Raw genomic sequence first — 12,818 nt, forward strand, 5'->3', positions numbered from 1 at the left:
TGTATCGAAAACTGTTCCCGATCCGATTTCTTTTGATACCATAAATCCTATCTCAGAACGCTCATCGAAACCATATTATTTTCTTTAGACACTTTCACTCCGAGGCATTTCCTACAGTTGATTTCGGTACTTATAACTGCTATTAAGCCAATTTTTTGGTATTCTAAACTCATCGAAATTACGTGGCATCCTTATACGAACATGGGGTATTACAGAATGAGTAAGAGATAATGCTTTTATTCTCCACTTTCAAAATATTTGAAATTAAAACATCAGGGTATAAAGATTAAGTCTAAAGATAACTTTTAAATAGCTTTTGAGTTTAAAATGTAAAAGCATGTCGGTTTTTTCAAATATTCTACTGACAGAATCAGATATTTTGAAACATGCTATGAAGGTTTCGAAACATACTTCAAAAACATATTTCAAAACATATGCAATATAGTTTTTAAATGCTCTACTAACAGAAATGACAGAGGTTTCAAAGCATACTATATAGGTTTCGAAACATATGCTTAGATTTCAAACAAGTTTCGAAATATAGCATATAAACTTACCATACATTGAAACCTTATCAAAAGAAATTTTGAAACATGAATAGAAACATAGAAAAATGATGTTTCGAAACATGGAAACTTAGTTTCGAAACATAATGCATGAATTTTGCAATTTTCAAACATTTGAACATTCGCATCAAAACACTAATTATGCTTGTTTCGAAATATGAAAAACTTATTTCGAAATATAAGATTCTCATAAAGATTTTTTATTCTAAGATTTGTTTTTCATCAAACACATTTTCTCATATATAAAAAAATATGACACAACAGGCTTATGTGAACAACATTTTGGTGAAGAGCCTCGTTGCCGAACATCATCTAACTGACTTAGAAGAATGTTTTCAAACTCTTCGTAAGTTTCATGTAAAGCTTAATCCCATCAAATGTGTTTTTGTAGCAAAATTCTTGGGTTATATAGTTCATTACCGGGAGATTGAGGTCAACCCAGTTAAGGTAAAGGCATTCTGGACATGCCAGCCCCGAGGAACATCAAAGAAGTACATAACCTAACAGGAAGAATGACGACCTTAGGGAGATTCCTTTCTCGATCAGCGGAGAAGGGTTTTCATGTCTGTCAAGAAGCCATTTTCCAAGTCTGTCACACGCGGTGCCATGGGAACAATCTTCACATACAGATGAAACACCCGTGGCATACAATGGCCGGCGCTTGCGGTAATCTCAAGAGCAATCTTCACATCCAGGTAAAAATCCCGAGAACCCCAGTCTTGCTCATTTAATTAACAAGCTCAATAAACTTAAAACTAAATGAGATATAATTTAACACAGCGGAATAATTAACATCAAAATGTCATAGCCTACCATGAGTTTCATACAAGGTGTTCCCACACCGAAATACATGTTACAACGTTACAAAATGATAACAGTAGTATCATACAATCGTTCGTAGATATACCAAAATAAAAACTAACACCTCCAAAATGGTACAAGGACTATCAACTAAACACCGTTGGCCCCACCGACCATGTCCTCGACCTCACGGTAGTCCCTGGCTAGAACGTTGAATGTTCCAGGGGCATAACCCAGGTTAGATGATAAAACATCTAAGTGATGGCATAAAACAGTTTACATAATGCATGTAAGACATATAAGCATGGCATATACAAACAAACGACAACATGCAACATGTCTATCTTGAGAAATCTCCCTGACATACTCAACCTCTTATGGAAAATCCATTCCACACACCGTTGGGGTTGACCTTGCGGCAACATACTTAATCCCTCGAGTGCCCTACTGTGTCACTTGTTCACCGGGATTAACCTTGTCCCATTCTCAAGAAGACCCCATCCCGTCCCTTACGGACCCCACATCGACATGAAAATCGACACCCCAATGATATGAGAATTACACGCCATGCACCGACTCTTTTATAAGTTTAAAACAATTGATGCAATATACCACATGTTCAATATGCATATGATGTCACAAGTACATACGAGAAAACATCTTTGAAAAACAACTTAAGTTCTGGAAGGTATAACCGCTCACTAGAACTGGTCCAACCACGTGTATCCTAAGCTCAGGAGGGTAAAACCGCTCGCCAGAACCCACTACACACACTCCAACACATATTCAAGATAAGGTAAAGCTAGAATCAAACCACTTATCTCAATTTAGAAAAGTTTAGTTTTTCCTCAAAAAATGTGCCACACCTCAAAAATCGTGCAATCCTTTCTTTCAACAGCTCAATCATCTTATGGGCATCATGCGCCTTCATGCGCTAGCATGTGGGTGCGTTGGAGTCTGCGCGTGCACACGCGCCACTACCTTCTCTGGTCTTCTTCTCCGGCCACAGTGGCTTTCTGGCAACTTCCTTTGGCCAAAACAACTATGGGGCCTTGAAGATCTCGATGAGGCAACCTCAATGGACCCTTAACCGGTAGGAAAAAGTCACCGGAAAGGGGTTTAAAACCCGATTACAAGTCGCGGTCCGACGACCCTCGCTTTTTCGGCCAACTCACTGAAATGCTATCAAATGTACATAAAACTCTCCAGAAATGATCCTTACAACTCAAAGAACAAAAGCCCTCTAATCTCTTTGCTCGATTCTTGCCAAAATGAGAGAAATTCTGCTCAATTTGAATTTCAAACTCTCGACCATCTACCCATTTTATACCCGATCTCGACTCGATTCCCCATCATATCTTGCTCGTTCTTATCCCCTAAGCCCAGATCTATCCTTCAAACCAATTGAAAAGCTCCAAATCGCGAGCTATGACCCTAAAAAAATTTGGCCAAATCGGAAACCTTACCTGCCATTATTTCCGATCACATCAAGGCCATTTCCGGCCAATAGCAACCACAAATGGCTTCATCATCGCCTGGAGCTACCCTAGCACCTCCCAGGCGACCTTCTTGATGCCTCCAGGCAGCTGGCCGACAGCCACAGGGCGGCCGGTCGGTTTCCCACTTTTAATTTTTTGATTTTGTAGTTTAGCCCCCAAGAAATTTCTAATTGCATTTTCTCCCTATCCATGGTACCCCTACATTTTCTAACACTTCCACTACTGCCCACAAGTTCTAAAATATTCATTTCCCTCAAGAATTTCTTGAAAATTCATCATTTTGACCTCCCTCAGGTAGTTTGCAAAATCTGCATTTTTGCTCGGATGCCCTTAATCACGTGTTTTTGACTTCAAACCTTCGCGAATCTCTTGATTTTATCAGATGTTGCTTATTTGGACAATTTCACCTTCATTGGCTTGCTTGAGATAGTCCTTCACCCTTCGGTTGCATTTTGAATATTGCACGTAGGCCCGAAACTATAATAAATACCAATTCTGACCCCGTAATTTCTGAAAACACTTTTAATATTAAACATTGGGTATTACACTCACCAAGCATAAAGAACAAAAGGGTAATAGAGTTGAGGGAATAACCCAAACCACATGTACATCATGTGCACGTTCATATACACATCCATACCATGAACCTCAAACCATGCAGTATAGGGATAAATAAACATGCACATAATGGTCTTGGGGCCCACATAAGACACAAATGCACCCAAGTCCCTAAATTCAAACCTGCCTACTGCCATGAACTGGCAAGCAAATCAACATGAGCTGCTACTCCAAAATCTGCACCATGTGCTCCAATCCTCATACCAACATATCGAGCCAAAGCTCCCACACTAGTAAACCGAGCTGAAACTCCCATACCAATATACAGAGCCGAAGCTTTCTCGGGATAGTCCTCCTATCATTCGAGCTCGTGGATGTACATCTTGCAGATAAATCCGTCACGCACATTAGTAACCATGTAATGCAACACATAGAAAATGCATGGTGGTGTAAGCATAAACATGATACAAGGCCCCCATAAAACCAGACATCAAGACATGTTTCACCCACATAGACATACATATCAATGCAATGCTACTGCTCTTAATGACCCTACGATGACCGTGCCCAAGCATCCATAGTATGTGACCCCTCCAATTATGCAAACTTGAGCCCTAACATCACATTAACATCAATAAAGGCTGTAAAATACAAACAAGGCAAGATCGGTCAACAGACTTTCGAGCATCGATCGACAGTTTGTGTCTCAAGGGCAACCGATTGACAACTTGCTTGAGCCAATCGACAGTTTCCTCTCACAACACCAAATGATCGACAACCCCTGCATCCAATAATCTGAACAACAACATAAATGTCCCAAATCACATAAGCCAACATGCATGCATCCAACTAAAGCCTACCCAAACATGGTTAGGCATCATTCCATAAAGAAACATAGGGAGAACCAAGCCCTATTTAAGCTCTTAGAATAAATACAACAAGATTACCCCTTAAAGGAGCTCACAACTCAAGAAACCCAAAGGAGACTAGAAAATAGAGAATTCAAATCGTAGAAAGGGTAAAGAGGAAAAAGAACTTGCCAAATGGAGAAAAAGAGATAGGAACATGCCTTGAGCAACCTGAAAGTGAGAGAACGAGAGATAAGAAATGCCCGGATGTAGCATTTTTCTTTTTCTTTTCTTCCTTTCTTCCTCTCGATCTCTCTCCGCCGATTGCTTCTTCCTCTCTTTCTCTTCTCTTCTCTTTATTTATATAGCCCCTTAGATGTTATAGGAATGTCCTAGCATGAGCCAAAGTTTTCTAGAAGAACCCACTAAGCTCCACCTCCGCTTAATCGACCTGAAAATGGCATGAGAAGCTAAACCTTGTAACAGTCGGTCGACAACCACCTCCCCCTCTTACACCTTACAACACATATACTAAATATACTTAAATACCACAAAAATTTGGATCCCGATAACAAATCGTTACAGTGATGTTGGGTCACTTCGGTCAAAATGATTGTGTTATAACAATTTTGATTAGTTTAGTTAGTTCGATTTTTTTTTTTTTTGGTCAAACTAACGAAATCAAACCAAAAAAAAAAAAAAAAACTAAACCATTTTGCAAAATTAACTGAGCCAAATCGACAATTTCAATCGATTTTGTTTAGTTAGTTCAGTTTGACCAAACTTTTGCACACTCTTACACGTTGTAAAGAACACGATAGAGAAAAGTGGAGAAAACTTAAATGCGTTAAATTGAGAGAGAAAAAGAGAGATTGTCATGTGAGCAAAGGAGAGAGATAATGGCAAGGAAAGGGTTAAAAAATCGTGAAAAGAGAGAAAAAAAATTAAAGATTGTGGATAATTGGATGATTATGGGGTGGTAGATGTGGAAGGGGTTTCATTGGAGTGGGGTTCATCCATGGCCGAAATTCCATGGGCCTTACATTTTTATCTTCTTATTAAAATTCATCCTGGAATTTTCTTAAAATTACTACCGAATTGATGAGTAATAGATTGTGATTAGTCTACATCTTTTCTTTGTTTGTTTAATTTTTATTTTTATTTTAAGGCCCTAAAATCAGGACCTCAAAAGGCATACATATTTCAAAGTAAAAGTCATTCACCTATTCTCTTTTTTAGCAGTCTTGCGTGTTGTCTTTTTCTTCTTTTTCTCAACCTTATTCACATCAATCAATCTAAATTGGGGGGCTAAACTGAGACCTAAAAGCTTTTTATGTAGAGCTATTTTAATTTGGAATTAAAATCCAACAATTTCATCCTTTCCTAATTTCTGTTTTTCATGTGCCTTAATCCCTTCTCCTATTTTCAGTTCACCAATTTAATATCGTTTCCTATTTTGTTTTTCAATTTTATAAATCAATGGGGGTAGAGTTAGCGGATCGTCGACTCGGCCCGTTTTAAGCGCCATATAGGGTGAACAAACAAACTGCGTGTGGCACCATGAGATAGCTAGCTCTCCATGTTTAAAGCAACTGGGACTCCGCAATGTGGCGTCTGGCCGGGTAGAGAGAAGCAACACCCTCTCATTGGTTGGCATTGTAGCTGAAGTAATTTGTATACGACTGTGTTAATTGTAACTGATTAATATGATTCCCAATTCCAAAGCAATATACAATATGCAACTCACTGAAAAACTCTTCTAAACAGCCCTCAATAACACTTCTAAAAACTCTTCCACAGTTCCAGATGGAAGAAGATAAACATTAACCATTGGGAGCTGTTGCTTGAAACCATGGCTGCTCCTGCCCCAAGCGGACATAATCCATACACTAATAACCTCGATCAGCATCTGGAACTTCAGAATAGACTTCTGCATGTGGTGAACAACGCTTAAATTGGGTCACCAACTGCATGAACTTCATCCGGTCTCTACCAAACAAATTATCTGCGGGAACAACCATTTTTTCCAAGACAGGCGATTTGGCTAATAGAAGCTTAATGAACAGCAATCCAAACCTCCTGCCCCAAGCCTCTTGTAATTCCACTTCCCGCAGTTTATTTAATGACATGTCTGAGCATCTTTCCACTTCAGAAAGTTTTACAAGAGTTTCTTCATCTTCATCTGCATGAATAGGTACCTGCAAAGAAGGAACCATAGACTGAGTCTCAACCTGCAGTCTGAAAAGGTATTATAAAGACAGAACGAATAACTCCGTCAATGTTTACCCCAATTACAAATTTCTCCAAGTTTGGGGAGCTTCTAAGCAAGCAAAGAATGCTTGAGAACGCATCCACACTCTCAATATACAACTTGAGGATCTTAAGATGGCTCGGATCAGTTGGGAGCCTGTCTAGAACGCCACCTGCAGAAAAGAACTAGCAACAAGATAGCAGAATAAATACAGAAACATGGCAGGGAACACTCACATCTGCCCCAAACAAGAAATTAACTAAATGAATAACACAGTAAGATAAGTTTATAGTTACCTTCAGACAACCATAGTCCAACTCCAAAAACTCAACGGCAGGTAGACTAGCAAAAAATGTGACCCAGTTGCATATTTCTCCTCCTCCATATGTTTCCCGAGGCATCCACTCGTAAAAAGAAATTGAAACCCTGGCAAGTTTGTAGGCATTTTTCAAACATATGAAACCGAATTGGCCAGCAAAACACAAGGATTTCAGGTTAGGGGCAGCAATTTCAAGCCAACTGAAGCTGGTCTTGTGATTTGAAACCTTCAGCCTTTCAAGCAATGGGCAGCCGGAGACCAAACTTGAAAAGACCTCAGAAGTAATGGCAACATCTGAAAGCTCCAGGGTAAGAAGAATGCTAAATCCTCGAAATCCAAGGGGAGGACTAAACAAGCAGAAATTGAGTTCCAAATGCTCAAGCTGTAGGCATGAAAAAGTATAGGATGGCAATCTATAAGGTTGCTTGCCTTGCTTAATATGAAGGACAAGTTCCTGGAGACCATTGTTTGACAAAAAAAGTATCAGTTGATCAATCTCAGGACGACTTTCCAGTACAGGTACAGATAATTCGAACTTCACTATCGGTCCACGATGAAGTAACATAACTTGATAAATTGTCATCATAAAATTATTCTTCCTTCTTCTCCTCAATTTCCTATAGAATGCATCATCAAACACAAGTTGGGGAAGTGTCACCCAGGCATTCCTCCATTTGCTTGATAGAGCACTAGTCCTCACAGCATCACGTAATGGCAAGGACATTAGAATCTTTTCCGTAACATTGCGAGGAAGGTGACTGATTCTGTCTGAAGTTGAGTGTTGCATTTTCTTCATACCACCTTTCTGCACGTTAGTAGCCATTCTGAAAATGCATCAAACTCCTCCAGTGGTGGTTTTATTGACTTTCCTGTCACAAAAGTGAAAGAACATTAAGAAGCAGTCCATTCTGATATCTCCTTTATAACGTTATTACTAACCCAAATCTAGATTTGTAAGAAGAAAAAAAAATAATAATAAGCATCAGAGCAAGATGCGCAGAACCTATCTGCTGTTAGACAAATTTGGATTCCCTGGCCTTCTGGATTCAGCAGGCTTGTTACTACTTTGCTGTACTTCGACACTTTGAGACAGTAAAAACCATTCAAGGTATTATCAACATTTAAACTTCTTATAAATTACGTGAAATTTTTTAATTATGTTATCACTATTAAAAAATGGGTCTGAGTTCAGCAAAAGGGAAAAGGGGGGGGGGGGGGGGGGGGGGGGGGGGGGGGCGCACATGGCAGCCCGAACAGCATTGGCCAACCGTTTTAACATGTCAACCCTCTATTGACCCTCGCAAAGCAAGGAGTCTTGTACATTTTGGAAGGCCCTTTATTTGATTTCATATTTTTTACCTTTTTGTCCAGAACTTTAAACATAAAATTAATGACTCAGTATTTATATTCTCTACACAAATTAAATGTCAAAGCTCGGCTTTGAGTCCCAAGCTCAATCTCAATTCTTGTTCGTTCAGATAAATGAACAAAGGTTAATCTCTTTCACACAAAGGTGGTTCATGAGTGACGTTCAGACATGCTCAACGGAGTTTGACTGGACCTCAAGCTAACCTAGAATTTGAAGATTACCAAATTCTGCCAAGTTGAGGTCAAGCACCCTATTTGTGCTTGGTTTGGCATGTTCAGAGTATTAGTTAGCCTAAAAACACTCTATTTCGGTTAATGCATTTGCTCATATAAAAAATCTCACTAAAGGAGCCATTTTCTTCATTAATATTTTCATTTTTCATTGTTAAATCAGGCTGACTGGGATTTTTTTAGCAAAATAATGATAATTTATTAAATAATTACCAAAGATAGCATCCAAACAAAAGCTGTTTACTGAATTAGCATCCAAGCTGCCACATCACTAGACACACTATCCAGTGCAGTCATGCATGGCATAGAGCTGATGGTTCAAGCAACGGTTGTGTGCCTGTTGTGTTAAAGGCTTAAAGCAGCTGGTTGAACCAACGCTTCTTCATTATTTGAACTGCAAGCATTTTGGATGCTCAAGATTTAAACTTTTGAAACCATACTTCCCTAATCCTCATCCACCCTATTGCCCACGAACCAGTGAGAGACCCCAAAATCTCATTAAATCTCACCCATTTGCACTCACTCACACCCAAATTGAATATGCGTTGACTGAGGTACATGTTTCTATCTAATTACATTATTGTGAGTATTTGCCGCAGATTTTGTTGATTTGCATTGGCAATTGTACATGTTTGCATACAACTGTGTATATATCATTGTATATGTTTCTAAGTGTTTGAAAATGATCGTGTATCTGCCAAAATATATTTGTTCCATAGGAAAAAGATGCTTACAAAATAAGAGTGTGTACAAAATTAATACAAATAATTAAAATAAAATTACAATAATGGTTGAGAGGGATTTCTAATCAGTAATTTCAGTAAATAATACAAAAAAAAATTGTATTATTGTAAAATGTTGTAAAGGTGCATAAATATAATTGCGTGTACATAATAGTTGTAAAATTACAATAATTAACAGAGAAATACATAAACTTTAATATAAAAGTATTATAAATGTGTATATATATAAATCTGCGGTTAAATATAGATGTAATCGGTGACATATAATTTGTAATATACTCATTTCTAAATACAAATGGGTAAATACATAATATGCAATATACAAGCATATATAAATGTCCAACAGGTAATATGTAATATATAACATGCACATTTGTAGTATGAAATAAATCTGCATTTGATTTTAGAAATTAATCAAACAAATAAGGATCTTGTTTAACATGTGGAGTTCTAATAAAATATAACTATTGAGAGGGTTTGAAAAAGATATGAAACAAATAGAGGAAATTGTGTTTTATGAAATAGTATTTTCTGAGACCAATTTTATTTGTTTTTTTGTGGATAGGATCGGTAGGCAGACAGTAAGAAACCAATGTTCTTAGAATGGTCAGTGGGAGGAAGGCCAACGTGGCATGAAATACATTAGTGGATGACAAACCCCCTTTAGAATAAGACAGGGGGGGCATATAATGAACTCCTTGTCATAACATGCAATGCAGTGAGAATTCAGGTGGAATGTTATGACATTAAGATGGTGGCCATACTTCTTCCACAGGAGATGGGACAAATAAGTGTATCACCTATGCGATGACACATTGCTAGCAATTGCTATTGAAGTGTATCATGAGTTGCCATCAAAGTGGCTACAAATTTGCTTGGATATGAGGCTGAAGCAACTTGTGCAACGAATTATCCAAGTGGAAAGTTGTGAAGCAACTGAGACCGCAATCAGTGTGCTTCTGTGAAGCCTAAAGGGTGGCAGATGACCATGATGTTGCGGCTGACCTCAGAGTTGATGCAGCAGTGGAGTTGGAACAGTTGTCTATGCCCTCACAACACTCCATACAGCCCAAGCAAGCACCATCACCTACCCTGATGGTGGATCATTGCTGCGCAAGAGGTCTAAGTATGACTAGGAACAAGAAGTCACCAGAGGATCAGGAAGAGGCAAAGATTGAGTCATCAGAGGCAGATGACATTTCCACTTCTGGTCTTTAGCTGTTGGAAGCCTACTGCAAGCCAACACTTTCTACCGGTTTATCTATTATCCAATCCAACAAAATCAACAAAGACAGACCAAAATACAGTTATTCCCAGATTGATTATTGCACCACACATTCGTTCAGTTCTTCTCATCTTTCTTGGTAACCAGGGGAGAAAAAAAGCATCTTGTCGGTACATCTGATGACAGGTCATTTCATTTTATGCATGTCCCTGACACAACTATCTGGTCACCTAGTCAGAATTGCAATAGTAGAGCATTAATCATGCAGCCAAAGCTTGTCATTGAATTCTTCAAACCTAGGGCGCGTCTATACCAAATGAAACTAAACCACAATTGATCCTACTATCAATCAATCTGTCATACACAGGTGTAACTCCAGCTTTCTCAACAGGTGCAGGGTAGGATGTCATATTTAAGATGCATTTATGTAAGTCAAGGTAAGGGATGATATCAAATGGAGGGCACTTTAGGACAAAATCCATTTTGAGACAGTATATTACTGGGTTGACAGTAGACAGCCCAGTAAAATAGGGGGATTGAACTCCTAAAGGATCTTGCAAATGGCTGCAAATATAAATACTTTCATTAATAATAGATCAACATAATTGCATTCTAAACAAGTTTCTAATGCATGCATGATCATTCAAAACATACTCAAATAAAATTTTCTTAAATAACATTTTTACAAAGTAATTGACTCTTGCATAACTCTTATCTTTTCAAGAAATTATTTTTCAAGCAACTTTTAATCTATGTCTCACATGCATTCTTTTAATCTATTTCTAAAACTCACTTTCTTAATTTTTCCCAAAACATTTCTAAAATGTAACAACATTTACAGAAGAAAGATTTCTCATTCAATTCTCAGAAACATGTTTTCTGAATCTTCCTCGGAGCACTTTTCATTTTACTTCACGTAATAACATTTTAAGGTAAGATTTCTTGGAACATTGTAAAACAAACTTCACATTCCATCAAGTATCACGAGTACAAAACACGTCAAAATGGTACAAAACCATGCATAGAACTTATTTGTCAAAAGCATACATATTCCAGGTCAAAGCCATTCACCTGTTCACTTTTTCAGCACGTCCTACGTGCGCCTTTCTTTCAACCTGATTCACATCATTTCCATAAATTAGTAACTATCTAAATTAGTTAGGCCCAAACTGAGGCCTAAAAAGCTTAAAACCCCAAAAGTTCATCCCTTTCCAATTTCCTTTTTATTTTTTTTTTATTTTGCTAAGACCGGACAAGTTCATCCCCTTCCTATTTTTTTTTTTTTTGCCGTTTCATTTGTAACCCCCACCCCCTTCTCTACTATATTTCAGTTACAATTGTTTTCTATATCTATTTTTCTGTTTTGGTTTTTCTTCTTGTTTCTTCTCGGTCATATCTCGAAGCTGAAGCAACATGTGCAACGAATTACCCAAGTGTGATATTTTCTTCAGGCAAACCAATCCCAGACGAGATTGTGGGTCTGAGTTTGATTTGATGATGGGCAGGGTTTAATGTCAGGCTCCAAAAGAAAAGCCCTTTCTCTTCCCCCTTGTAAGTCGTAACGTTAGTACAAAATCTCAGAAAAAAGGAAGAAGGAATGAGAAAGTGAAGGAAAAGATCACCTGAGGCTGAGGCTGAGGCTGAGGTCGTCTATCCTTCAATTCTTTGGTGGCTTTACACTCTGATCAGTCGACGGAAACACCTCTTCTTGCTTTCCTTCAGTAAAACCTATTCCCGTCCCCTCTCTCTCTCTCTCTCTCTCATTGTTTCATTTCCCTTGATTTCCCAAGGTCTCGCACCGCAACCAAAATGCTTTATATATTAGCGCAGAGGGGTACCGAATGGACCAGTGTGGGCTTGGCCCATTTAAAGCCCATTTGACATAAACCAGTGTGGGCTTCCGACTTCTTATAGTAATATGTATGTATTTAAATTTGGAATTTATCCTTTCTCTTTTCTCATTTTTCTGGTGATGATAAGTTTTAAGTGTCGTTAAAATAGGATTAAAGCGTCAAATTGCAAAGGAAAGAGGGTCAAGTGCCAAATTACCAGAGTTACATCAAATCAAAATGTTTTTTTTTTTTTTTTATCAATGTAATTAATTATTAATTATATATATATAATTTTTAATCGTATTAATTAATGACAATAAAATATAACTACAAATCATTTAATGACACTTCCCATGTGGAGAAAAAAAGGGGTTCCTCTACTCTCCATGCTTCCAATTTAAATCTGAATAATAATTTGACTAGCAAATTGTTATTTCCTAATTTTTTAACATGATTTTTGGAAATTAACAATGGGAAAAAGAAGATAAACAATACTAAAAGAAGAGAAATGTTATAGAGAAGTGGACTGAGCATCGCATCAAGCAAGTTAGAGATAGGAAGTTGGTATCCAAAACGA

The 12,818-nt window shown here is 37.9% G+C and overlaps 1 protein-coding gene across 5 annotated transcripts; it reads right to left on the reverse strand.

Moving 5' to 3' along the window:
- Positions 1-5,901: 5,901 nt before the first annotated feature.
- LOC127798323 (F-box/FBD/LRR-repeat protein At1g13570-like) lies at positions 5,902-12,190 on the reverse strand. 5 transcript variants are annotated; one of them, XM_052331821.1, is made up of 6 exons: positions 12,032-12,190; positions 11,839-11,957; positions 11,457-11,524; positions 6,820-7,711; positions 6,559-6,708; positions 5,902-6,470 (listed from the first exon to the last, which is right to left on the reverse strand). In XM_052331821.1, exons 4-6 carry the CDS (start codon positions 7,663-7,665, stop codon positions 6,162-6,164), a joined length of 1,305 nt encoding a protein of 434 aa, XP_052187781.1. In that variant the 5' UTR covers positions 7,666-7,711; positions 11,457-11,524; positions 11,839-11,957; positions 12,032-12,190; the 3' UTR covers positions 5,902-6,161. The 5 variants fall into 5 exon arrangements, with proteins under 5 accessions (XP_052187781.1, XP_052187778.1, XP_052187779.1 ...); XM_052331819.1 differs by having other exon boundaries at positions 5,903-6,470; positions 11,481-11,524; XM_052331818.1 differs by lacking the exon at positions 11,839-11,957.
- Between the last annotated feature and the right edge of the window lie 628 nt (positions 12,191-12,818).

Source organism: Diospyros lotus, chromosome 3, assembly GCF_014633365.1.
Source record: "Diospyros lotus cultivar Yz01 chromosome 3, ASM1463336v1, whole genome shotgun sequence".
In the NCBI taxonomy this organism is placed as follows: Eukaryota; Viridiplantae; Streptophyta; class Magnoliopsida; order Ericales; family Ebenaceae; genus Diospyros; species Diospyros lotus.

What these genes read in the sequence shown, in the direction of transcription:
- LOC127798323 (XM_052331818.1), bottom strand. Translation starts at nt 7,665, where the DNA reads ATGGCTACTAACGTGCAGAAAGGTGGTATGAAGAAAATGCAACACTCA. An exon ending in TGGACTATGGTTGTCTGAAG is followed by an intron (nt 6,709 to 6,819) that starts GTAACTATAAAC and finishes TCTTGTTGCTAG; the next exon opens with TTCTTTTCTGCAGGTGGCGT. An exon ending in TGGAGAAATTTGTAATTGGG is followed by an intron (nt 6,471 to 6,558) that starts GTAAACATTGAC and finishes CCTTCTTTGCAG; the next exon opens with GTACCTATTCATGCAGATGA.